The sequence below is a fragment of the Mobula hypostoma genome, chromosome 1 (genome assembly GCF_963921235.1).
Source record: "Mobula hypostoma chromosome 1, sMobHyp1.1, whole genome shotgun sequence".
Taxonomy (NCBI): Eukaryota; Metazoa; Chordata; class Chondrichthyes; order Myliobatiformes; family Myliobatidae; genus Mobula; species Mobula hypostoma.
Window position 1 is genome coordinate 107576816 of NC_086097.1, and position 26141 is coordinate 107602956.

General features: G+C 50.1%; 1 protein-coding gene and 1 long non-coding RNA gene across 4 annotated transcripts in view; both read right to left on the reverse strand.

The window, feature by feature from the left end:
- Positions 1-15322, reverse strand: part of LOC134338164 (uncharacterized) — a 41244-nt gene extending 25922 nt beyond the window's left edge. For all 3 annotated transcript variants that reach the window (XR_010016171.1, XR_010016161.1, XR_010016167.1), the window contains exon 1: positions 15254-15322. This is a non-coding gene — a long non-coding RNA (uncharacterized LOC134338164). The remainder of the gene's footprint in view (positions 1-15253) is intronic.
- Positions 15323-23224: 7902 nt separating this feature from the next.
- Positions 23225-26141, reverse strand: part of LOC134342653 (uncharacterized) — a 49688-nt gene continuing 46771 nt past the window's right edge. Inside the window, exons 4-5 of the mRNA XM_063041078.1 lie at positions 23935-24283; positions 23225-23705 (exon numbers count right to left, since the gene is read on the reverse strand). Of these exons, the coding sequence (XP_062897148.1) occupies positions 23242-23705; positions 23935-24283 (813 nt within the window). The 3' untranslated portion in view covers positions 23225-23241. The remainder of the gene's footprint in view (positions 23706-23934; positions 24284-26141) is intronic.

Consider the following 26141-nt stretch of genomic DNA (forward strand, 5'->3'; position numbering starts at 1 on the left):
AGCTTTCTGGGCGGAGACAGCTGCTGCAAAGGAGACTTGCTTAACTACTTCACTGTCGTCGCTTATCACATAGACAGAACATCATTTTCCTGTTGGATCCACAAAAGAGCTTCCATCCTCATAAAATGTTGCCTCGGGTTTGAGGGGGTATTGCGGAAGGGGTGGGAGAGTCTATCCTTGTTTCATGGTGGGGGAGGGGTGCAGTTGCTGTGACCGACTTCATGGCCTGAAATTGCCCAGAGATGGAGTACAACGTCTTGGGTTCCGTCAGTATTAAAAGTGTCTCACCAGATGTCCCATCTTCACCTTTGACTCCTTCCAGTATCGGAGCTGGCCCACGGCCAAGTCCCGCCAGTGTCCCTCGGTGCTGGTTTGTTTCGTCAGGGTGTAGGCAAGGAATCCAGGCTCTTTGGCTTGAATCCAGGGCAAAGCCTATCGGTGATATGGGGAACCATCGGTCCTGTCTGTCGCCAGAGGAAATCTAGAACTTCAGCCAGTAATACACTGCCCCCTCTTCCTTTAACCTTTCCAATCACCGTGACTGGGAACTTCTGTCCCTCGAGGGGTGCATAATACTGGTTTTCCTCAGTGAAGCACCCTGTAGGACCATAGCACAGAGTCACATGAGGGTCTGCCTCTGGCAGAGAGGGTTCAAACGAAGTGGAGTCCAAATTAAGTGCCCATCACCGGAGGGGGAGGGGTCAGTTTTTCATTAGTCCCAGGGTGATACCCTTGTCCGTGCATAGAATCTCGATTTCCGGCGGACAGAACAAGTCTCATTCTGCTAGATTACACCTCAGACTGGTAGTGACTGTAAATTAAACCTCACACTGGGTCCCCTTGGAATTTCACCTGCAGTGGCTGGGTACGTGAATATGTACGTTCTGTGCCTTCGAACCCAGTGTGATTGTAGCGTCTGATAGCCGGTATCCCTTTTCCTATACCATCATAAACGGAATTAGAATTGCAGCATCTTGCAATATTATATTTGGCTCTTCCTGAGGGGTGGTACTCACGGTAGGAAGCATCCTTCTTCCTGCTGAACATATTCACCTTTAATGTTAGTTCCCTTCGGGGTTGATCAGGATTTGAAAGCTGGGTCCCAGTCATATGTCAAAGCTCGTCGCATTCGATTTCGGTCATTGTCAGGCCAATCCATATTATTAGTTTTAATCCTGTTGGCTAATTTAGTTGGCAAACACTTGAGTAGTAGGGCATTAAACTGGGGGAACAGATTCCCATTATTAAAGGCTTGGTCTCCTGTGAAAGTGCCGTAGCAGGCCATAAATCGCTCCCAATAGGCTGGTCCCAATTTCCCAGGCTTAGGTTTGCATTCAAGTACTTTAGGGATATTTACAGGTTGTTGGAGAGCCTTCTCCAAGGCTTGAATAATCGGGTCTGTCTGTTCATCCTCATTATGGATTCCTGCCGGTAACTCCTGATAAGTTTGGTACCTTAATTCTGCCTTCCATTTCCGCCCCTCATCAGATGAGAGAATCATGCAGCAAAGACAAAATAAATCTTGCGGTACTGCGGACATACCAAGCAAACTGTGCTGGTTTTTCTTTTCTTTCGGGAGCCTGATTCATGATCGTTAACATCTCTTGAGGCTTCCAGGGTGCATACAAGAGTTACTGAGGGCTGTCCCTCCTCGGCTGCTCATGGACTGGGCAGCATTTGGGTAGGCAATCTCTGTGGAGCCCTTAACTCTGGGGCTTTATTGGATTCTTCCCTCCCTGTCTCAGAATAATCCCTGGTATTCCCTTTCTGAATCTCAGGGTACAGGAAGCCTTCCCTTCCCTGCCACTACTGTTTTACCCGAGTGGCCACCGTATCTGAGTACTGGGAGGATTGGGGTTCGGAAGCACTGGGTGCACTCGGCCTCTGGTAAGGTGGGGGATAAGGTGGGTGCCCAATCCTCATCGCGGTCACTGTCCTTAAACAGGGTCAATAGACAATAGACAATAGGTGCAGGAGTAGGCCATTCAGCCCTTCAAGCCAGCACTGCCATTCACTGTGATCATAGCTGATCATCCACAATCAGTATCCAGTTCCTGCCTTATCACCATAACCTTTGATTCCGCTATCTTTAAGAGCTCTATCCATCTCTTTTTTGAAAGCATCCAGAGACTTGGCCTCCACAGCCTTCTGGATTCCATATATCCACCACTCTCTGGGTGAAAAAGTTTTTCCTTAACTCCGTTCTAAATGGCCTACCCCTAATTCTTAAACTGTGGCCTCTGGTTCTGGACTCACCCATCAGCGGGAACATGCTTCCTGCCTCCAGCGTGTCCAATCCCTTAATAATCTTATATGTTTCAATAAGATCCCCTCTCAGCCTTCTAAATTCCAGAGTATACAAGCCCAGTCACTCCAATCTTTCGACATATGACAGTCCCTCCATCCCGGGAATTAAACTTGTGAACCTAAGCTGCACTCCCTCAATAGCAAGAATGTCCTTCCTTAAATTTGGAGACCAAAACTGCACACAGTACTCCAGGTGTGGTCTCACCAAGGCCCTGTACAGCTGTAGAAGGACCTCTTTGCTCTTATACTCAATTCTCCTTGTTATGAAGGCCAGCATGCCATTAGCTTTCTTTACTGCCTGCTGTACTTGCATGCTTGCTTTCAGTGACTGATGTACAAGAACACCTAGATCTCGTTGTGCTTCTCCTTTTCCTAACTTGACTCCATTTAGATAATAATCTGCCTTCCCGTTCTTACCACCAAAGTGGATAACCTCACATTTATCCACATTAAACTGCACCTGCCATGTTGGTATGCCAGATATGGGTTCGGGATCCCGTATTGGCCCTAGATCTTCGCACGTGGCACTGCCGATTTTAATCCTTCCTGTCTGTCCATATCTGCTTTTGCCTGTTTTCTTTGTTTCTCTCTTTCTTCTCTCTTCTACCCATTAGCACTCCACTCCGCCTGCAGTGTCTCCCAACTCTTGGGAGTCCCTTCTGCCGTACATACCTCTATCCCTTAATCACATGCATTATTCCTCCAGCTGGCCAGTAAGGCACCATTCCATTTAGTGTAGGCTCTACTTTTCCATTCTTTAATCAATAATTTCCACTTTTTACCGCAATTCTTTTCCCAAATTAAATTTACTGCTTGTCTCCCCTGGTGGCCACACTGTTTCCCTAGTTTCTTTGTTAGCGCTGCACTTAACATCCGGAGGTCCTTTTCTTATCCGGTATTCGTTCACACATAGCTGTATCAAGAGCCTGTCCCATTATTGCCTTTATCAGTTGTTCTTAATTATCAAGTCAAGTCAAGTATGTAGCACATTTAAAAACAACCACGTTGACCAGGGTGCTGTACAAAGTAAAGCAAGTAGCCAAAATCACAAATACACAAAACACAGACAAACCAATGAGACAAACAGCTTATAGACACAAAATACACAACACAAGGGTTTAGGCACAAGCCACTGGGTGAGAAATTCAGCCAGCCTGCCTCCCCCTTAATCACTTTCAACCAGCCATATTATCAGGAAGCAGCTGATATGGTCAAATCCGTCAGGTAGTGGTGGCCACCTCTCCTGACTGGGGTCCCCAGTCCCGACTCTTTCCTTAGGAACAATACAGAATACCCAATGTCTCCTGCAGCCTTTAATTCTCACAAAAACTGCTAGCCTATTTTCTGTTAATACTCGCAAAAAAAAACAACTCTCACGTACTCTGGAGGCCTTTCTTCCTTTATCCTGAACTTGTCTCATTAAATTTCAACTGGCCATATTTCTGCTGCCAAGTTGAGAATTTAACCGGGCTGCCAGTCTTGTATTAATTACAAATTTCAACCAGCCATATTGTGAGACATGCGCAACCCCTTTTCCGAATCATCAAATTTCAACCGGCCATACCGTCACCCGCAGCAATGTAAAAGAGACAACTGCTTACCTTAAATTCTGTATCCAAATGGGTCGTCCGATCCCGTCAAGGTACCAGTCCCAATGGGCGAGGGGCAAAAATGCTCAATTGGACACAAGGAGTAGCCAGAGGTAAACTACCTCAGGGCACCTGCTACTCATTGTGTTTGATTCAAGCCCCCTGTCACTTACTCAGCCCAGAGAGACGTCCCCTATGTTGGGATCTGAGTCACGGCACCAAATGTACACGTAACTTTGCTAGATCAATTAACGACAGCACAAAAAGATCGTTACTTATCTTTCCACCCATTTATTTCTTCAAGCTCAGCCGGCGAGTGAACTTAGACCCGACATCAGGGAGAGACCCTTTCTCATCTCCCCGGCGGTTCTACAAGTTCACTGCCCGATGTCAGAATTGTCAGAAGTTATAAAGCCACCGATACAAAAGAACAATCAGTTTGATAACTATTCCGGCCAAGCCAATGGACTATTGATACAAAAGTACAATCAATTTGTTAGACACTCCAGCCACCTTAATTAAAGAAAGGAATGTCCTACCTGGTTTGCTGGAGCCACAACTTAATTACAAAGATAAGAACATCCGTCAAATTTATGCTTTAAATAAGAAAGGAATGTTCTGTCTAATTTCCATCAGGGACTGCTTTTTGTCAAAATCAAAAGGTGTGAAAAGCCCAGAGACATCTGATGTGGATCTGGGCGAACTTTAATCATCTTGCTCCAAAGAAGGCAGCTGTGAGACATTAGTCAAACACACTGCAGTCACCGACATAGTACTGAATCCATTGTTTACAGGGATCTGAGAATCCCCCATTCCCTTAAACTTTATCAAAAGCTATTGGCTGGAGGGTAAATGGCAGGGGATTCTTCCCTTCAGGAATGAGAGAACAAATATATGGATCCTAAGCAACACTCACAACACGCTGGAGGAACTCAGCAGGTCAGGCAGCATCCGTGGAAAAGATCGGTCGATGTTTTGGGCCGGAACCCTTCGTCAGGACTGTAGGGGGAAGGGGCAGAGGCCCTATAAAGAAGGTGGGGGAGGGTGGGAAGGAGAAGGCTAGTAGGTTCCAGGTGAAAAACCAGTAAGGGGAAAGATAAAGGGGTGGGGGAGGGGAAGCAGGGAGGTGATAGGCAGGAAAGGTGAAGAAGGAATAGGGGAAAACACAATGGGTAGTAGAAGGAGGCAGAACCAAGAGGGAGGAGGTAGGCAGCTGGGGAAGGGGCAGAGAGACATAGGGATAGGGGAAATGGGAGGGGGAGGGAATTACCAGAAGTTGGAGAATTCTATGTTCATACCAAGGGGCTGGAGACTACCTAGACGGTATATGAGGCGTTGCTCCTCCAACCTGAGTTCAGCCTCATCATGGCAGTAGAGGAGGCCATGTATAGACATATCTGAATAGGAGTGGGAAGCAGAGTTGAAGTGGGTGGCTACTGGGAGATCCTGTCTGTTTTGGCGGACAGAGCGGAGGTGCTCGACGAAGCGGTCCCCCAATCTGCGTCGGGTTTCACCGATGTGCCTCCAGCGTGTTGTGAGTGTTGCTTTGACCCCAGTATCTGCAGGTTATCTTGTGTTTTAAATGGATCCTAAAATGGCTCTGAGATTGGAATTGGGAATTGCAAATTGAAACCCAAGGAAACGGAATGAAATTCTTTCACTGCTTGTGATGCGGATTTGGAAGTAAACTGATACTACACAAATTAGAATAAAGATCACTTCTAACATGGAAGAAGGTCACTCACCTGATACTAACCTTGCTTGTATAAAAAGAGCCCCCTAATCCTAATTTCCAGCGTTCAATTGATTACTATGCAGCTAGTGCCTTTCTAATACAGTACATAAACTTTTTTAAAAAGGTGACAAGAGTTTCTGCCTCTGTCACATTTCAGATGGTGAGTTCCAGATTCATACTGTCCACCAGCAAAAACAGTTTACCTTCCCCCAGTCCTTCTAGCGATTACTTTAAATCCATGCCCTTTGTTTTTCACTGCTTTCATTAATCCTTCCTATTTATTCAGTCTTGCATGTTCATCATTTATTACATTTTCCAATGAAAACAACACTACCTTCTCCAATCTTTCCTTATAGGTACCATTTCCCAGTCCTTACAGCATCCTCGTCAATCTCCTGTATACTCTCCAGTGTAATTTCTTCTTTCCTGTGCTGTGGAGTTCAGAATGAACACAGTTTTCCAAATATGGCCTAAAACATCAGGCCAGTACTGGACCTCAAGAGCTAGAATTTGTAGAATGTCTAACAGATGGCTTTTTAGAACAGCTGGTGTTGAGCCCACTAGGGGATCAGCTGTGCTGGATTGGGTGTTGTGCAATGATCCGGAGATGATAATAGAGTTTAAGATTAAGGAACCTTTAGGGAGCAATGATCACAATATGATCAAGTTCACTTTGAAATTTGAGAAGGAGAAACTAAATTCCAATGTGTTGGTATTTCAGTGGAATAAAGGAAATTACAATGGCCTGAGAAGTGAACTGGCCAAAGTTGACTGGAAAGGGACACTAGCAGGAAGGACAGCAGAGCAGCAAGACTGGAGTTTCTGTGAAAAATGAGGGAAGTGCAAGACAGATATTTTCCAAATAAGAAGGAATTTTCAAATGCAAGAAGGACACTATCATGGCTGCAAGTGAAGTCAGAGTGGAAGTAAAAGCAAAGGGGCATACAAGGAAGCCAAAGCTAGTGGGAAGATAGAGGATTGGGAAGCTTTTAAAAACTATGAAAGGAAACTAATATCAAAGAAGATACTAAATGCTTTTAAGTATATAAAGGGCAAGAGAGAGTTGAGGGTAGATATAGGACGAATAGAAAATGACGCTGGAGATATTGTAATGAGGGACACAGTGATGGCAGAGGAACTGAATGTGTATTTTCCATCAGTCTTCACAGTGGAAGACATCTGCAGTATACCAGACATTCAAGAGTGTCGGCTAAATGAAGTACGTGCAGTGAAAATTACGACTGAGAAGGTGCTCAGGAAACTTAATGGACTGAGGGTAGATAAATCTCCTGGACCTGATGGAATGCACCCTCGCATTCTGAAGGAAGTAACTGGAGAGATTGCGGAGGCATTAACAATGATCTTTCAAGAATTGATAGATTCTGACATTGTACCAGGTGACTGGAAAATTGCAAATGTTACTCTGCTATTTAAGTAGGGTGGGAAGCAGCAGAAAGGAAACTATAGACGTGTTAGCCTGACATCAGTGGTTGGGAAGTTGTTGGAATCGATTGTTAGGGATGAGGTTACGGAGTACCTGGAGACACATGACAAGATAGGCCAAAGCCAGCATAGTTTCCTCAAAGGAAAATCCGGCCTGACTAATCTACTGCAATTTTTTGAGGAAATTACAAGCAGGGTAGACAAAGCAGATGCAGTCGATGTGGTGTACTTGGATTTTCAGGTGTTTGACAAGGTGCTGCACATGAGGCTGCTTATCAAGATAAGAGTCCATGGAATTACAATGGAGTTACTAGCATGGGTGGGGCATTGGCTGATCAACAGAAAACAGAGAGTGGGAATAAAGGGATCCTATTCTGTTTGGTTGCCGGTTACCAGTAGAGTTCCACAGGGTTCGGTGTTGGGACTGCTGCTTTTTACGATGTATGTCAATGATTTGGACTATGAAATTAATGGATTTGTGACTAAATTTGCTGATGATACAAAGATAGGTGGAGGAGCGGGTAGTGTTGAGGAAACAGGGAGCCTGCAGAGAGACTTAGATAGTTTAGGGAAATGGGCAAAGAAGTGGCAAATGAAATACAATGTTGGAAAGTGTATGGCCATACATTTTGGTGGAAGAAATAAACGGGCAAACTATTATTTAGATGGGGAGAAAATTCAAAATGCAGAGATGCAAAATGTATTGGGAGTTCTTGTGCAGGATACCCTAAAGGTTAACCTCCAGGTTGAGTTGGTGGTGCAGAAAGCGAATGTAATGTTGGCATTCATTTCTAGAGGTATAGAATCTAAGAGCAGGGATGTGGTGTTGAGGCTCTATAAAGCACTCGTGAGACCACACTTGGAGTATTATGTGCAGTTTTAGGCTCTTTATTTTAGAAAAGATATACTGACATTGGAAAGGGTTCAGAGAACATTCACGAGAATGATTCCAGTAATGAAAGGATTGCTGTATGAGGAACGTCTGACAGCCCTTGGGCTGTATTCCCTTGGAGTTCAGGAGAATGAGGGGGATCTCATAGAAACATTCCAAACGTTAAAAGGCCTGAACAGATTAGATATGGCAAAATTATTTCCCATGGTAGTGGAGTCTAGGACAAGAGGGCATGACTTCAGTATTGAAGAACGTCCATTTAGAACAGAGATGTGGAGAAATTAGTCAGAGAGTGGTAAATCTGTGGAATTTGTTTCCAGGAGCAGCTGTAGAGGCCAAGTCATTGGGTGTATTTAAGGCAGAGAAAGATTGATTCTTGATTAGCCAGGGCATCAAAGGGTAAGGGGAGAAGGCAGGGGAGTGGGGATGACTGGAAAAGCTGGATCAGCCCATAATTGAATGGCGGAGCAGACTCGATTTGAAGAAGTTTTTGAAGATATTGGGGATGCAGGGGTTAATGACCTTCAAGGACTTTGTACTCTGTTAGCATAAGTTGCATCCTTTGTTTTTTGCTTTTTGCAGCTGAGGTTGTGAAATAGCTAAGCTACTTCTTTGTTTCAATCAAGGACAGAACTGTCTGATTCTGTAGAGTAACAGATGTGTGTGTGTGACAAACACTTTGAGGCTGACTACTTCTTTGTCTGGCTTTCTGTATCTTGTAGTTTGACAAACCTGTACTAAGAATTGGAAAACAACTCCATATATGGATAAGATGGCCTCTTTGAATTGTATAAACGTTGCTGTATGTAACCTACCGATAGAAGTCCGGTACAAGCTCCACGAGGGAGAGGAACTTTGTCCCTCTGGTAGCCAGCTCCGGAGCTTCTTGCCGGCTGAGTTTGAATAAATAAACTGGTGAAAAGGATAAAGTAAAGAACTGTTTGTAGTGTGGTTATTGGTCCAGCAAATTTAAGTTTATAGATGGGCCAATTGGCCTATTTCTGCTCCTATATCTTATGGTCTTAAACAGTTTTGAATATAACTCAAGCATAATCTGACAACTCTTGTACTCTCTGACTTGTCTAATAAAGGAAAACATTATATGCCATTTTAACCAACATATTGACCTCTTCACTAGCTTGGAACTAGTTTTATCAGACTTCTCTCTCTGGAGTGTTGGGATGAAATGCTACCATGCTATCCAAAAAACTCAGCATTGTGGATGGGCCGCCAAGACATCAGTGTTGCTTAAGCTCCAAAACTCCAAGCTCATGCTTCTCAGTCACTCCTGTAGCTGAGGTTGTCCTGGACATGTTGGAGTTTAAGACTGCCTTTATATTAGATTATAATGAAACCACTTCTGCCACTTACTACAGCAAACTTACCTACTCATTAAAAATAACAAGTTTTATACTCTGGAAAAAATATACTTATACACTAATACACTAAATACTCTAATGAATGACAAAATTATTGTCATTAGTGCCAAAACTATCTGAGAAATTGTTGAAAGAATATTGGTTTCTCATTCCCAGCGACATACTGTAAATATTAGATATTGAACCATTATGAAATAATTTCAAATTAAAAATTACATCTAATAAGTTCTTATCGGGACTTTAGACAAAAATCCTTGGGAACAAGATTTACAGACTTCAATTTCTGAGGAAACTTGGAATGAAGTATTTAAATTGGTTAACACTTTATCATTATGTGCCCGCCACTCCCTCTTACAATTTAAAGTGGTCCATAGGGCCCACATGACCAAGGATAAGCTATTTGGTTTTTTTTAGGATATATCTCCCTTTTGTGATATTTGTAATAATGGAGAAGCTTCACTAATTCATATGTTTTGGACATGTCCGAGTCTTGGGAAATACTGGAAGGATGTATTTCAAACTTTCTCTGTACTTTTCAAAGTAAATTTTAAGCCTAACCCTTTGACTGCTTTATTCAGTATTGTTGGAGAAAAAGATACTATTCTGGGGACATTTGATTTGCACATCTTGGCTTTTATTTCTCTTATAGCTAGGAGGACGCTCTTGCTTAAGTGGAAGGATGTCATTCCACCTACTCACGCTCAATGGTTATGTGATATTATGTCATGTTTAAATTTAGGAAAGATCCGTTGTTCAATTTCTGAATCTAGCCAAGACTTTCACACATAGTGGGGACCATTTTTGAACTATTTTCAAAATCTTTGATGTGTTGTTAAAGTACAGACGTTGGCTAATAACATATTTCACTCTATGATAAGAATTTGTTTTTCCTTCTTTCTTTCTTTACCAAGCAGCTTCGATCTTAGTTGTGGGTTTAGATTTTATTGTACAATAATAAAATTATCATATTTCAATATGATTTAATTTAATTTACATGAATATAGAGTAATGAGGTTGCAAGTGTGATTCAAATTTATCTTTTTTTTGACTTATAATATATGCTTCTTGTACTCTGTGTTCTTCTATGTAGAAATTAATAATAAAAATATTGAAAAAGAAAGAATATTGGTTTGATGTGGTTAATGGGAAATCCTGAATGAGATGCACCTTAGTGTAGTCCATAACAGTGGTCCCCAACCACCGGGCCATGGACCGGTACCGGGCTGCAAAGCATGTGCGAGGAAACGATATGATTTGGCAATATGAAACGATGTGAGTCAGCTGCACCTTTCCTCATTCCCTGTCATGCACTGTTGAACTTGAACACATGCGAGGTCATCAGTGACCCAAGATGCAAAAGACGTGCAAAGGAATGGGCCTGTGACCCATTTGTGAATGTCCCCAGTGAATCACCCATGTCTGTGCGGGAAAAAGGTCAACTCCTCAAGCATGCAAATGACGACGGGCTGAAATGTATGTTTGACATAGCATCTCTGCCAGCATTCTGAATCAAAGTCAAGGCTGAATATCCTGAGATAGCCACGAAAGCACTGAAAACATTGCTTCCATTTCCAACATATCTCTGCAAAGCAGGGTTTTCCGCAATGAATGCAACAAAAACTAAATTGCGGAATAGACTGGACATAAGGAACCCCCTTTGAGTGTCGCTGTCTCCCATCACCCCTCGATAGGACCGTCTTGTTGCAGGAAAACAAGCCCAGGGCTCCCACTGATTCAGCGATTTTGGTGTGTTGCAATGATTTTATATGTTCATACGAGGAAAATATGTGCTGTGTGTTTAATATCCAAATGTTACCTAAAATGTTATGATGCTATTGACTTATCAATATTCATGCAAGGAAAATATGCGCTGTGTTTAATATTAAATTCGTTAGATAAACCCTTTTAGAAATGAAATTATAAGTGAGTGACTTATAGTTGACTTATCATCTATATTCCAGTCGTGATTAACACCCCCCGCCCCCCGGTCAGCCGGTCCGCAAGAATATTGTCAATATTAAACCAGTCCGCAGTGCAAAAAGGTTGGGGACCCCGGTCCATAACACTGAGAAGGCTTACAAAGGGTAAAGACTTTTATTGGCACCCACCACCCACCCTGCAGACCTCAGCAAAGGGAAGTTAGTGGCCTGGTAATAATGGTGCAGAGCTGCAGGAGAGTAAATGTTTTTGAAACCTTGCACAAAGGTTCATATATCATGGAATTAATGCAAGTGACACATTTCACAAATTGTTTTGACGTACATGTGAGAAATAAACTTGAATCTTGAATGGAAAAGGGTGGTCCAATTGTAAATCTGTTGCAATTTCCTGAAGAATAAAATGAGAGTTTGATTTGTCAATAAAATTGCTTCTTCAAGCCTTCCAAAGATTAAAATGACAATAGTCTACAATTGTGATTACGATAACAAACTCTGCTCTTCTGTGGGACAAGGAAGGTGGATCCCTAGAAGCAGACTCACCCAATTCTCTTCTACACGAACGTTCAATGCAATAAAACAGGCCCACTTAATAATTGTCATTGGAAGGAGAATGGGGAAATGACAACATGTCCGTGCTGAATCAAATCTGCCCACCATATGATAAAAATGCTGTGTGAAATTCTGCAAATGGAAGTCAATGTCACATTGGACATACGAGAGGGTGTTCACACAGTATCTCAGTACGAGCACCTTGAGGACAGGAGTAATCGGATATGAAATATAGGGCAGCATCATGTTTACTATCCAAAATGTTCTGTTGAGTGGGTATGAAGAATTCCTTATGTACTATGATTTGACAGTAAATGTGCACAATATTTTTAACTTGCAACAAATGCAGTTGGTAACAGATAAGGTAAGAGCAAATAGTGATTTAACAATAATGAGTAGCAAAGTTTGTCAAACTGTGACAAACAAGAGAAAATCTGCAGATGCTGGAAGTCCAAGTAGCACTCACAAAATGCTGGAGGAACTCAGCAGGCCAGGCAGCATCTAAAGAATGACATTTCATGCTATGACCCTCAGTATGATTCAGAAACTGTACTCTTTTCCATAGATGCTGCCTGGCTTTCTGAATTCCTTCAGCATTTTGAGTGTGGAACTAAACTGTGAACGGCTTACAGGAAATATGTAAACTGGTAGCAGGCAGATGCTGAATGGCATTATTCAAAGGGTACAAAAGTGAAATCTGATACAAAAATGGAGTATAGGAAAAGAAGCAAATGTGATTTTTTTGGGACAGAACATTAAATGCTAGAAATACTTAACAGATCAGGCAGCATCTGTGGAAAGAGAAAGAGACTTACTGGTCTAGCACTCTTCACAGAATGGGGAAAGAAAGAAATACATTAGTTGGCGGGGGGAGGGTATGGATGGAAGAGGAGTTTCTTCTGAAGGCTGAGACTAGATGACCTAAAGTGGCAATTAAAGTCAGATTAAGCTTCGTGTGTGTAATCTGTTGGATTTAGAATTGTAGGGCAATACAAAACAGGAAAAGTTAAGGCAAAATGGACATTTGGACAAATGGACATAGCCAACAATGGACATTTCTTATACAAAGAGGAAACAAAGTGAGTTATCTAAAGTTGGCTGACCATCAAGAATCAGAACGCAAAATGTTGCAACACCATATGTTGTACCTGGTGGCACCTTTTAAAGTCAACAGGGGAATACTTACAATGGTTGGAAGTGTGCATCGCCAAAAGGAAGACAACTGTGGTTATTGGAATTCAATCTTTCAACTCAAGACCATGCTGCTTCTCAGGGCAGTGTCCTAGCCATCTTCAACTGCTTTAGCAATGATCTACCTTCCATCATAAGGTCTGAAGTGGGTTTGTTTGTAGATAATTGCACAATGTTGAATTCCATTCACAACTTCTCAGAAAATGAAGCAGAGTCCGCCCGTCCGGAGCAAGATTTAAATAAAACTAAGGGTGCCAAGTAACATTCGTATTATAAAGTGGCAGACTGTGACCACCACTAATAAGACAGACTCCATACATCTACCCTTAACATTGAAAGGCATTACTATTGCTGAGCCTCCAACTATCAAAATTCTCAGGGTCATCACCTCCCAATACCATCTTCAAGGCACAAAAGTGATGGGAAACTCTCAACCAGCCTGGATGAGTGCAGCCCCAAAAAAAACTTCGATACAGTCCAAGACAAAACAACTAACTTGAATGGTGCCCACAAACCACTGAAAATTATTGTTCCTTGCTTTATTTTTTGCAATCTGGATGTCACTGACTAGGCCAACACATGCGTCCATCTCTAATTGTGCGAAAGAAAGTGACAGTTTCCTTTCCATGAGCATTCTTCTACTCTGAATGGTAGGATGTTCTAGGATTACAAACCACCTTTATTGAAGGAAATTCAACATATTTTCAAACCAGGATGGTGTGTGACTTGGAGGCGAACATGGTCATACCAGTATTCCCTTGAATCTCTAGTCCTAGCAGGCAGCTCTTGAAAGTAAAGTCATGAATTCAGAATGTACTGTTGGAGTAGTCAATAGCAGTAATAGCAGTGTTTTTTTTTAAAGTTACACACTGATGGTGGAAGGAAGGAATAAAAGGAAAAAATATGCTCCTGTCCCTGTGTTACAGCCACTGTTACAGCTTGCTACAGTTTATTGCAGTTACAGTTAATCTGCCCTAACTGCTGGTACAAAATGACCCAGCCTGACCTGTACGACAATGAACTAATAAAACATCTGTAACAATAAGGTTTATGCCTCAGTCTTGACTTCAAAGATACTTCTGGACAACATTATTGGCAGATTTAATAGCAATGAATCCAAGGATCGAACACTTTACGAATTTCAGTAAGGGAAAATCAAGGCATTGATGTGAAAAGGGGAAGTATAATCCAAGAGCAGGTTAGTGATAAACATAAAAACCAGATTTATGTAAGAGCTTCTATAGATATAGAAAAGGAAAACAATTAGCAACTGTTAGAAAACAGTTCTTTACAAACTGAGACAGCAAAAATTATTTTAAAACAAATTGGTATTGAAGAAATCAATGGAACTGATAGGCAATAAGTCTTTGAATTTCTAACTTTCATTGTAGGATCTTGATGAGGCTGGCAAGAGATGATAGATGGATTGGTAGTCATGTTTCAAACTTCCATTGATTGGTTCACACAAAGTAGAAGGTAGCAAGTGAAACCTCGCTATTTAAGGAAGGACAGGGAGAATAAGTAAGTTTAGTGGCATCCATGACTGAATTTAGAGTATTGGGGTCAGAACTCTTCACGATCTATTGTAGCCTGGAAAAATACACACTCAGGACTACAAATACTTCTTCGGGTTTATAATTCCCTTATCTGTTTTAGGTGCTTTAATGCAGAAACAAGGTATCAAAATAAAAATGAAATGAATTTTTTAAAAAACAGTTCCTGCTGCTTCAATCTCAGCTTGATTTTGGTTCACTCACTCATGTATCAACTAGTTACATACACGGCATAAAAATAAATAGCACATATACAAAACCAACGTGGTATTAGCAATTCTAGAAAACAATGCAAACAATATTAGAATCCTACCAACCCTGTGCCTTATACACATCAAACACATAGGCTAGACCCTGAAACAAGTTCTCCTTGCACATGCTACGTGAACATTTCATATTACTCCGTTACATTCACATTCGGTCATGGAGCAATAAAGTAAGGCAGAAATAAACCTTTACAAATATTTTTACAATATATATAGCCTTGTAGTTAAATTACTAGAAAGACTAACCCACTAGGCCTATAAGGAACTTTGCACAACCACGCTATCCAGTGCCGATGAAAATCTAAAGCATCCACATGTAAAACATACCAAATTACCAAAATTCTAGATTTACAAACAAGTATACACGAATTTACATGGATATTATCAGACGTTATTCATTTTTCCTCACCATACGATGAGTACTCGGCGTTCTTTCCAGAACATGGCAACTCTTCTTTCTACACCGCACGGGCATAATGACATCACCATTTTCTCTTAAAGGCACAGGCAGCTATTTTAGTATTACCAGGGTGAATACTGTACATGAGTGCACTTTAACAATAAAAAATGATATTCAGCGGTCATTCTCCCCTGCACACAGGTAAGCGTCCTCGATTACTCGCTCACTGCAAAAGTACTTTTAACCACTTTAACTGCTTCTCTGGATAGAACTGAACTTAGACTAGCCAGTATCTGTGACACTGCTGCAGGACTCATGGAGGCCACATCTCAGACTGACCTTGGTCTGTAATGTGAGTTAGAGTGCTGTCCAGCATTTACTCTTTTACTCCTGCTGGGTGCTGCAACAGGAAGACATCTGACCCTGTACCAACATCTGACCCTGTATCAACTGTCACAGGCACAATGGTCTCAGTTCCAGAAGTTTTGCTGTCACGGCTAGGGTCGAGATTATGTTCTGACACAACTTCTCCCAACATCACACCATCCTCTGAATCCTCAGAACCTGATTCATATCCAGGGGAGGGCCAGCCTGAATTACAGGAGTTTGCAGTCTTCTTTGAGGAGCTGGGCTTGGAATGTTCTCACGAGGCCTTATGTCTACCCTGTTCACCCTCTTGCTAGGCCCTCCCTCCAAAGGTATGTAGGTATCCATGTATGTGCTGTCTAGTCTAGTACCCCTACCACTGTGTAGACAGTTGCTTTCCAAGCATCCTGGATATTATTACGACCTAATGGTCTGTTCCAGAGGTAAACTAGTGCATTTACATCAATCTGTGGACAATGAATTTTATCCTTCTGTCAGGCAATATGTTCTGCAGCCTTCTGTTCAGAGCATTCTTTTGCTCTGGCATTAGCATCCCTCAGTCGTTTCTGATGTATGGCTAACCCATCATATCTCCTGTCCACAGACTGTTCCTGCCCCAGCAGAGCATCGACAGGCAAGTGGGGGATCAACACTAAACAGCAGGTAATAAGGGGACTATCTGGTGGTTGTGTGAGGCATCACATTATACCCATACACTAACTCGGGTAGATGCTCTGGCCACCTGCGTTTCTTTTCTGGAGGCAACGTATGCAACAAATCATGCATCATCCTGTTGAAACGCTCACACTGAGTATTGCCAGTAGGATGATGGGGGATAGTACGACTTTTCTTTAGCCAGTACAGTTTGCAAAGCTCAGTTATGACCTCACTTTCGAAGTTACTAGTCCTGGTCAGAATGCAAACTCTTAGGAACACCAGTAAATTCATAAACCATTCCCTTTAGAGCACCTTTGCTGTGGTATCTGCCTTTTGATCCTGAGTTGGGAATGCTTGGATGAATTTTGTAAAAACATCCGTGACTACGAAGACATTCTCACGCCCGTCAGCTGCTGGCTCAAGCACAGTGAAATCTACAGCGACAACTTCGAGTGGCCTAGAAGCACGGAATAATTTCATGGGGGAACAAATCTTAGGGTGTGGCATTTTAGTTAACACACAACATGGACAACCTTTGATCCACCAAGCCACATCCTCATGCATGCCTACCCAAAAACATCTACTTTTCAACAAGTGCAAAGTATACTCTATGTCTTGATGACCCATAGAGTCATGAATATATGCTAACACTTTACTCCTCAAGTTGGCAGGTAGCAGAAGCTGATAACAATCCCCGTCCTCAACTACATGATACAGTAACCGCTTTCGCACCCTGATCCTGTCCCAGTGCTTTAACAGAGACAAAACAGGTTTAGGCAGAATGTTACATTCCGTTCCATTCAGCTTGTAATTTTTCAGTAGCATCCATAATGGTAACTTCAGGACCTTGTATTCAAATATTTATTTCATTCAAATGGTTAAAAATATCTACCAAGTAAGCCAACTCATGGATACAATCCTTTTTTTCAAACTGTTCCAAGAGTGGGGTTTCTTTTTCTTTCAGAAAAAGTGAAATTTCTGTTGTTAGTTTGAACGAGTGCTTCAGACTTGTCCTCTTTAAAGCCAGCCAACTTCTGTGTGATGAAAAACACTTCATATTCTGCACCCATTTTTTGACTAAATCTTTCGCAATGCAATTATTCAGAGACTGGCTTTTCATAAAGTTGATGAACTTATGGTTGTGGACAAAACCTCTTTCAAGGTTGTTGGAAGAGTCTTTGTTGCCAGTGCAAGTCTGTATAAAACAACAACGAGAGCTTCCTTTTTCATTAAAGTAGCAAAACCGGAAGTTATCAAGCATCACAGGAGCTCCATCTGAGCAAAGAATATGATGTTTTTCTTTCCTGTCAAAGTTTTGTTTGACAAAAGCAGCTTTTTTTTTTACCATTTCCAAAACACTGACAGCCTTTGCAGTTTCCAAAAGGGACTCACAAAATAAGAATTCTTCTTTGATGGCATCAGCCTGCATATAACAAACATAAACCAGGAGCTGACTGTATTGAGAGAGATATCTGTAGTTTCATCCAGTTCCATATGGAACAGGTATTGCAAGGCTGCTAATGTCATAAGGGCGGTGGCTGGGAACGGACCCAAGTGCAAGATACAGACACTGAAGTACTAGGGACAGGACTAGGATACAGGGCAAAGGCAAGGACATGGACAGGAAAACCAGGAACCTGGAACAGGACTGAACAAGAGATCTAGGAGCCTGGGCTTGGACTCCGAGCCAGAGACTGGACAAGGACCCAGTACCTGGGTCTTGCCTCTGGCTCGGACCCCAGAACTAGGCAAGGACGAGGCTTGGCAGGCAGGCAGGACGAGGCAGAAATTTACAGGATTGAAGCTTGAGGCTGGAGGCCGGAGACTTGAGGCGAGGCTGGAGACCGGAGACTGGAGGCGAGGCTGGAGGCCGGAGACTGGAGGCGAGGCCGGAGGCGAGTCTGGAGGCCGGAGACTGGAGGCGAGGCTGGAGGCCGGAAGCCGGAGACTTGAGGCGAGGCCGGAGGCCGGAGACCTGAGGCAAGAGGCCAGAGGCCAGAGGCCGGAGACCTGAGGCCGGAGACCAGAGGCGAGGCCGGAGGCCGGAGACTTGAGGCGAAGCCGGAGACCTGAGGCCGGAGACCGGAGGCCGGAGACCTGAGGCCGAAGGCCTGAGACCTGAGACCTGAGACCGGAGGCCGGTGACCTGAGGCCAGAGACTTGAGGCCAGAGACCGGAGGCCAGAGGCCAGAAACTGGAGACCTGAGGCCAGAGGCTGGAGACCTGAGGCCAGAGACTGGAGACCTGAGGCCAGAGGCCAGAGGCTGGAGACCTGAGGCCGGAGGCTGGAAACCTGAGGCCAGAAGCCGGAAACTTGAGGCCGGAGACCTGAGGCACGGCTGGAGACCTGAGGCGAGGCCGGAGACCCGAGGCCAGAAGCTGGAGGCCGGAGGCCAGAGACCTGAGGCCAGAGACTGGAGGCCAGAGGCCAGAGGCTGGAAACCTGAGGCCAGAGGCTGGAGACCTGAGGCCAGAGGCCAGAGGCTGGAGACCTGAGGCCAGAGGCTGGAAACCTGAGGCCAGAGGCCAGAGGCCGGAAACCTGAGGCCGGAAACCTGAGGCACGGCTGGAGACCTGAGGCGAGGCCGGGTCTCCGAGGCCAGAAGCTGGAGGCCGGAGGCTGGAGACCTGAGGCCGGAGACTTGAGGCAAGGACAGAGGCCTGAGGCCTGAGGCCAGGCCCGAGGCCGGAGACCTGAGGCAAGGCCCGTGGCTGGAGACCTGAGGCGAGGCCCGAGGCCGGAGAGCTGAGACCAGGCCAGAGACCCGAGGCGATGCCAGAGGCCGGAGACCGGAGGCGATGCCAGAGGCCGGAGACCCGAGGTGAGGCCAGAGGCCGGAGGCCGGAGACCTGAGGCGATGCCAGAGGCCGGAGACCTGAGGCCAGAAGCTGGAGGCTGGAGTCCGGAGACCAGAGGCCGGAGACTTGAGGCAAGGCCAGAGGCCGGAGACCTGAGGCCAGGCCCGAGGCCGGAGACCTGAGGCGAGGCCCGAGGTCGGGGACTGAGGCCAGAGACCTGAGGCCAGAGGTCGGAGATCCGAGGCGATGCCAGAGGTCGGAGACCCGAGGCGATGCCAGAAGCCGGAGACCCGAGGCGAGGCCAGAGGCCGGAGACCTGAGGACGGAGACCTGAGGCAAGGCCGGAGACCTGAGGGCAGAAGCTGGAGGCCGGAGGCCGGAGACCTGAGGCTGGAGACTTGAGGCAAGGCCAGAGGCCGGAGACCTGAGGCCAGGCCAGAGACCTGAGGACAGAGGCCGGAGACCCGAGGCGAGGGCAGAGGCCGGAGACCTGAGGCCGGAGACCTGAGGCGAAGCCGGAGGCCGGAGACCTGAGGCGATGCCAGAGGACGGAGACCTGAGGCCAGAGGCCAGAGGCCTGAGACCTGAGGCCGGAGACCTGAGGCGATGCCAGAGGCCGGAGACCTGAGGCCGGAGACCTGAGGACAGAGATCTGAGGACGGAGACCTGAGGTGAGGCCGGAGACCTGAGGCCAGAGACTTGAGGCGAAGTTGGAGGCTAGAGGCCAAGAGAATTGAGGCGAGGCCAGAGACCTGAGGCGAGGCCCGAGTCCGGAGACCTGAGGCCAGAGGCCAGAGGCCTGAGACCTGAGGCCGGAGACCTGAGGACGGAGACCCGAGGCGAGGCCGGAGGCCGGAGACCTGAGGCGAGGCCGGAGACCTGAGGCGAAGCCGGAGGCCGGAGACCTGAGGCCAGAGACCGGAGATCTGAGGCCAGAGGCCAGAGGCTGGAGACCTGAGACCTGAGGCCGGAGACCTGAGGACGGAGACCTGAGGCGAGGCCGGAGACCGGAGACATGAGGCCAGAGACTTGAGGCGAAGCTGGAGGCTGGAGGCTGGAAGCCGGAGACCTGAGGCGAGGCCGGAGACCTGAGGTGAAGCTGGAGGCCGGAGACCTGAGGCCAGGGCCAGAGGCCTGAGTCCTGAGGCCGGGGACCTGAGACCGGAGACCTGAGGCGAGGCCGGAGGCCGGAGACCTGAGGCCAGAGACTTGAGGCCAGAGACTTGAGGCGAAGTTGGAGGCTAGAGGCCAAGAGAATTGAGGCGAGGCCAGAGACCTGAGGCGAGGCCCGAGTCCGGAGACCTGAGGCCAGAGGCCTGAGACCTGAGGCCGGAGACCTGAGGACGGAGACCTGAGGCGAGGCCGGAGACCGGAGACATGAGGCCAGAGACTTGAGGCGAAGCTGGAGGCTGGAGGCTGGAAGCCGGAGACCTGAGCCGAGGCCGGAGACCTGAGGTGAAGCTGGAGGCCGGAGACCTGAGGCCAGAGGCCTGAGTCCTGAGGCCGGAGACCTGAGACCTGAGGCCAGAGGCCAGAGGCTGGAGACCTGAGACCTGAGGCCGGAGACCTGAGGACGGAGACCTGAGGCGAGGCCGGAGACCGGAGACATGAGGCCAGAGACTTGAGGCGAAGCTGGAGGCTGGAGGCTGGAAGCCGGAGACCTGAGGCGAGGCCGGAGACCTGAGGTGAAGCTGGAGGCCGGAGACCTGAGGCCAGAGGCCAGAGGCCTGAGTCCTGAGGCCGGAGACCTGAGGCCGGAGACCTGAGGCGAGGCCGGAGGCCGGAGACCTGAGGCCAGAGACTTGAGGCCAGAGACTTGAGGCGAAGTTGGAGGCTAGAGGCCAAGAGAATTGAGGCAAGGCCGGAGACCTGAGGCGAGGCCGGAGGCCTGAGGCGAGGCCGGAGACCTGAGGCCAGAGACTTCAGGCCAGAGGCCAGAGACCGGAGACCTGAGGCCAGAGACCGGAGACCTGAGGCCAGAGGCTGGAGACCTGAGGCGAGGCCAGAGACCTGAGGCGAGGATAGAGACCTGAGGCGAGGCCAGAGACCTGAGGTGAAGCTGGAGGCCTGAGGCCAGAGGCCAGAGGCTGGAGACCTGAGGCCTGAGGCCAGAGGCCGGAGACCTGAGGCCGGAGACTTGAGGCCAGGCCCGAGGCCGGAGACCTGAGGCGAGGCCAGAGGCCGGAGACCTGAGGCCAGGCCCGAGGCCGGAGACCTGAGGCGAGGCCGGAGGCCGGAGACCTGAGGCCAGAGACTTGAGGCGAGGCCGGAGGCCGGAGACCTGAGGTGAAGCCGGAGACCTGAGGCGAGGCCGGAGGCCTGAGTCGAAGCCTGAGGCCGGAGACCTGAGGACGGAGACCTGAGGCGAGGCCGGAGGCCGGAGACATGAGGCCAGAGACTTGAGGCCAGAGACTTGAGGCGAAGCTGGAGGCTGGAGGCTGGAAGCCGGAGACCTGAGGCGAGGCCGGAGACCTGAGGCCAGAGGCCAGAGGCCTGAGACCTGAGGCCGGAGACCTGAGGCCAGAGACTTGAGGCCAGAGACTTGAGGCGAATTTGGAGGCTAGAGGCCAAGAGAATTGAGGCGAGGCCGGAGACCTGAGGCGAGGCCGGAGGCCTGAGGCGAGGCCGGAGACCTGAGGCCAGAGACTTCAGGCCAGAGGCCAGAGACCGGAGACCTGAGGCCAGAGACCGGAGACCTGAGGCCAGAGGCTGGAGACCTGAGGCCAGAGGCCAGAGACCGGAGATCTGAGGCCAGAGGCCAGAGGCTGGAGACCTGAGGCCTGAGGCCGGAGGCCGGAGACCTGAGGCCGGAGACTTGAGGCCAGGCCCGAGGCCGGAGACTTGAGGCAAGGCCAGAGGCCGGAGACCTGAGGCCAGGCCCGAGGCCGGAGACCTGAGGCGAGGCCCGAGGCTGGGGACTGAGGCCGGAGACCTGAGGCGAAGCTGGAGGCTGGAGGCTGGAGACTTGAGGCGAGGCCGGAGGCCGGAGACCTGAGGTGAAGCCGGAGACCTGAGGCGAAGCCGGAGACCTGAGGCGAGGCCGGAGACCTGAGGCCAGAGGCCAGAGGCCGGAGACCTGAGGCCAGAGGCCGGAGACCTGAGGCCAGAGGCCGGAGACCTGAGGCGAGGCCGGAGACCTGAGGCGAGGCCCTAGAGACCTGAGGCGAGGCCGGAGACCTGAGGCGAGAGGCTGGAGGCTGGAGACTTGAGGCGAGGCCGGAGGCCGGAGACCTGAGGTGAAGCCGGAGACCTGAGGCGAAGCCGGAGGCCGGAGACCTGAGGCGATGCCAGAGGCCGGAGACCTGAGGCCAGAGGCCAGAGGCCTGAGACCTGAGGCCGGAGACCTGAGGCGAGGCCGGAGACTTGAGACCTGAGGCCGGAGACCTGAGGACAGAGATCTGAGGACGGAGACCTGAGGTGAGGCCGGAGACCTGAGGCCAGAGACTTGAGGCGAAGCTGGAGGCTAGAGGCCAAGAGAATTGAGGCGAGGCCGGAGACCTGAGGCGAGGCCCGAGTCCGGAGACCTGAGGCCAGAGGCCAGAGGCCTGAGACCTGAGGCCGGAGACCTGAGGACGGAGACCTGAGGCGAGGCCGGAGGCCGGAGACTTGAGGCCAGAGACTTGAGGCGAAGCTGGAGGCTGGAGGCTGGAAGCCGGAGACCTGAGGCGAGGCCGGAGACCTGAGGCGAAGCCGGAGGCCGGAGACCTGAGGACGGAGACCTGAGGCGAGGCCGGAGACCGGAGACATGAGGCCAGAGACTTGAGGCGAAGCTGGAGGCTGGAGGCTGGAAGCCGGAGGCCTGAGTCCTGAGGCCGGAGACCTGAGGCCGGAGACCTGAGGCGAGGCCGGAGGCCGGAGACCTGAGGCCAGAGACTTGAGGCCAGAGACTTGAGGCGAAGTTGGAGGCTAGAGGCCAAGAGAATTGAGGCGAGGCCGGAGACCTGAGGCGAGGCCGGAGGCCTGAGGCGAGGCCGGAGGCCTGAGGCGAGGCCGGAGACCTGAGGCCAGAGACTTCAGGCCAGAGGCCAGAGACCGGAGACCTGAGGCCAGAGACCGGAGACCTGAGGCCAGAGGCTGGAGACCTGAGGCCAGAGACCAGAGGCCAGAGACTTGAGGCGAAGCTGGAGGCCGGAGGCCGGAGACTTGAGGCCAGAGACTTGAGGCGAAGCTGGCGGCTAGAGGCCGAGAGAATTGAGGCGAGGCCGGAGACCTGAGGCGAGGCCGGAGGCCAGAGACCTGATGCCAGAGGTGGGAGACCTGACGCCAGAGGCCGGAGACTTGAGGCGAGGCCGGAGACCTGAGGCGAGGCCGGTGGCTGGAGGCCGGATATTTGAGGTGAGGCCGGAGACCTGTGGCGAGACCCGAGGTTGGAGACCTGAGGCAAGGCCGGAGACCTGAGGTGAGGCCAGAGACCTGAGGCCACAGACCTGAGGCCGGAGACCTGAGGCCAGAGACTTGAGGCGAAGCTGGAGGCCGGAGGCCGGAGACTTGAAGCAAGGCCGGAGGCCAGAGACCTGAGGCGAGGCCGGAGACTTGAGGTGAAGCTGGAGGCTGGAGGCCAGAGACTTGAGGCAAGGCCGGATGCCGGTGACCTGAGGCCAGAGGCCAGAGACCTGAGGCTTGGCCGGAGGCCAGAGACCTGAGGCGAGGCCCGAGGCCGGAGACCTGAAGCGAGGCCGGAGACTTGAGGCGAGGCTGGTGGCTGGAGGCCAGAGACTTGAGGCGAAGCTGGAGGCCGGAGGCCGGAGACTTGAGGCTGGAGACTTGAGGCGAAGCTGGCGGCTGGAGGCCGGAGACTTGAGGCAAGGCCGGAGGCCAGAGACCTGAGGCGAGTCCGGAGACTTGAGGCTTGGCCGGAGGCCAGAGACCTGAGGCGAGGCCCGAGGCCGGTGACCTGAGTCGAGGCCGGAGGCCGGAGACCTCAGGCGAGGCCAGAGACCTGAAGCCAGAGACTTGAGGACAGAGACTTGAGGCTGGAGACTTGAGGCCGGAGACCAGAGGCGTGGCCAGAGGCCGGAGACCTGATGCCAGAGACTTGAGGCATGGCTGGAGGCTGGAGGCCGGAGAATTGAGGCGAGGCCGGAGACCTGAGGCGAGGCCGGAGGCCTGAGGCGAGGCCGGAGGCCTGAGGCCAGAGACCTGTGGCGAGACCCGAGGTTGGAGACCTGAGGCGAGGCCGGAGGCTGGAGGCCGGAGTCCTGAGGTGAGACCAGAGACCTGAGGCCAGAGACTTGAGGCCAGAGACCTGAGGCCGGAGACTTGAGGCGAAGCAGGAGGCCGGAGGCCGGAGACTTGAGGCGAAGCTGGAGACCTGAGGCCTGAGGCGAAGCTGGAGGCTGGAGACCTGAGGTTAAAGACTTGAGGCCAGAGACCTGAGGACAGAGAATTGAGGCGAAACTGGAGACCGGAGACTGGAGACCTGAGGCCAGAGGTCAGAGACCAGATTCCAGAGGCCGGAGACCTGAGGCCTGAGGCCAGAGGCCGGAGACCTGAGGCGATGCCAGAGGCCAGAGGCCGGAGACCTGAGGCGAGGCCAGGCCGGAGACCTGAGGCCAGAGGCCAGAGACCTGAGGCGAGGCCAGAGACCTGAGACCAGAAGCTGGAGGCCGGAGGCCGGAGACTTGAGGCAAGGCCGTAGACCTGAGGACAGAGGCCGGAGACCCGAGGCGATGCCAGAGGCTGGAGACCCGAGGCGATGCCAGAGGCCGGAGACCCGAGGCGAGGCCAGACGCCGGAGATCTGAGGCGAGGCCAGAGACCTGAGGCGAGGCCGGAGACCTGAGGCGAGGCCAGAGACCTGAGGCCAGAAGCTGGAGGCCGGAGACCTGAGGCCAGAGGCTAGAGGCTGGAGACTTGAGGCCAGAGGCTGGAAACCTGAGGCCAGAGGCCGGAGGCCAGAGACTTGAGGCCGGAGACCTGAGGCGAGGCCGGAGACCTTAGGTGAGGCCGGAGACCCGAGGCCAGAAGCTGGAGGCCGGAGGCCGGAAACCTGAGACCAGAGACTTGAAGCAAGGCCGGAGGCCGGAGACCTGAGGCGAGGCCCGAGTCCGGAGACCTGAGGCCAGAGGCCAGAGGCCTGAGACCTGAGGCCGGAGACCTGAGGACGGAGACCCGAGGCGAGGCCAGACGCCGGAGATCTGAGGCGAGGCCAGAGACCTGAGGCGAGGATAGAGACCTGAGGCGAGGCCAGAGACCTGAGGCCAGAAGCTGGAGGCCGGAGACCTGAGGCCAGGCCCGAGGCCGGAGACCTGAGGCCAGAGGCTAGAGGCTGGAGACTTGAGGCCAGAGGCTGGAAACCTGAGGCCAGAGGCCGGAGACCTGAGGCGAGGCCGGAGACCTTAGGTGAGGCCGGAGACCCGAGGCCAGAAGCTGGAGGCCGGAGGCCGGAAACCTGAGACCAGAGACTTGAAGCAAGGCCGGAGGCCGGAGACCTGAGGCGAGGCCCGAGTCCGGAGACCTGAGGCCAGAGGCCAGAGGACGGAGACCTGAGGCGAGGCCGGAGGCCGGAGACATGAGGCGAGGCCAGAGACCTGAGGCGAGGCCAGAGACCTGAGACCAGAAGCTGGAGGCCGGAGGCCGGAGACCTGAGGCCGGAGACTTGAGGCAAGGCCGTAGACCTGAGGACAGAGGCCGGAGACCCGAGGCGATGCCAGAGGCTGGAGACCCGAGGCGATGCCAGAGGCCGGAGACCCGAGGCGAGCCCAGACGCCGGAGATCTGAGGCGAGGCCAGAGACCTGAGGCGAGGATAGAGACCTGAGGCGAGGCCAGAGACCTGAGGCCAGAAGCTGGAGGCCGGAGACCTGAGGCCAGAGGCTAGAGGCTGGAGACTTGAGGCCAGAGGCTGGAAACCTGAGGCCAGAGGCCGGAGGCCAGAGACTTGAGGCCGGAGACCTGAGGCGAGGCCGGAGACCTTAGGTGAGGCCGGAGACCCGAGGCCAGAAGCTGGAGGCCGGAGGCCGGAAACCTGAGACCAGAGACTTGAAGCAAGGCCGGAGGCCGGAGACCTGAGGCGAGGCCCGAGTCCAGAGACCTGAGGCCAGAGGCCAGAGGCCTGAGACCTGAGGCCGGAGACCTG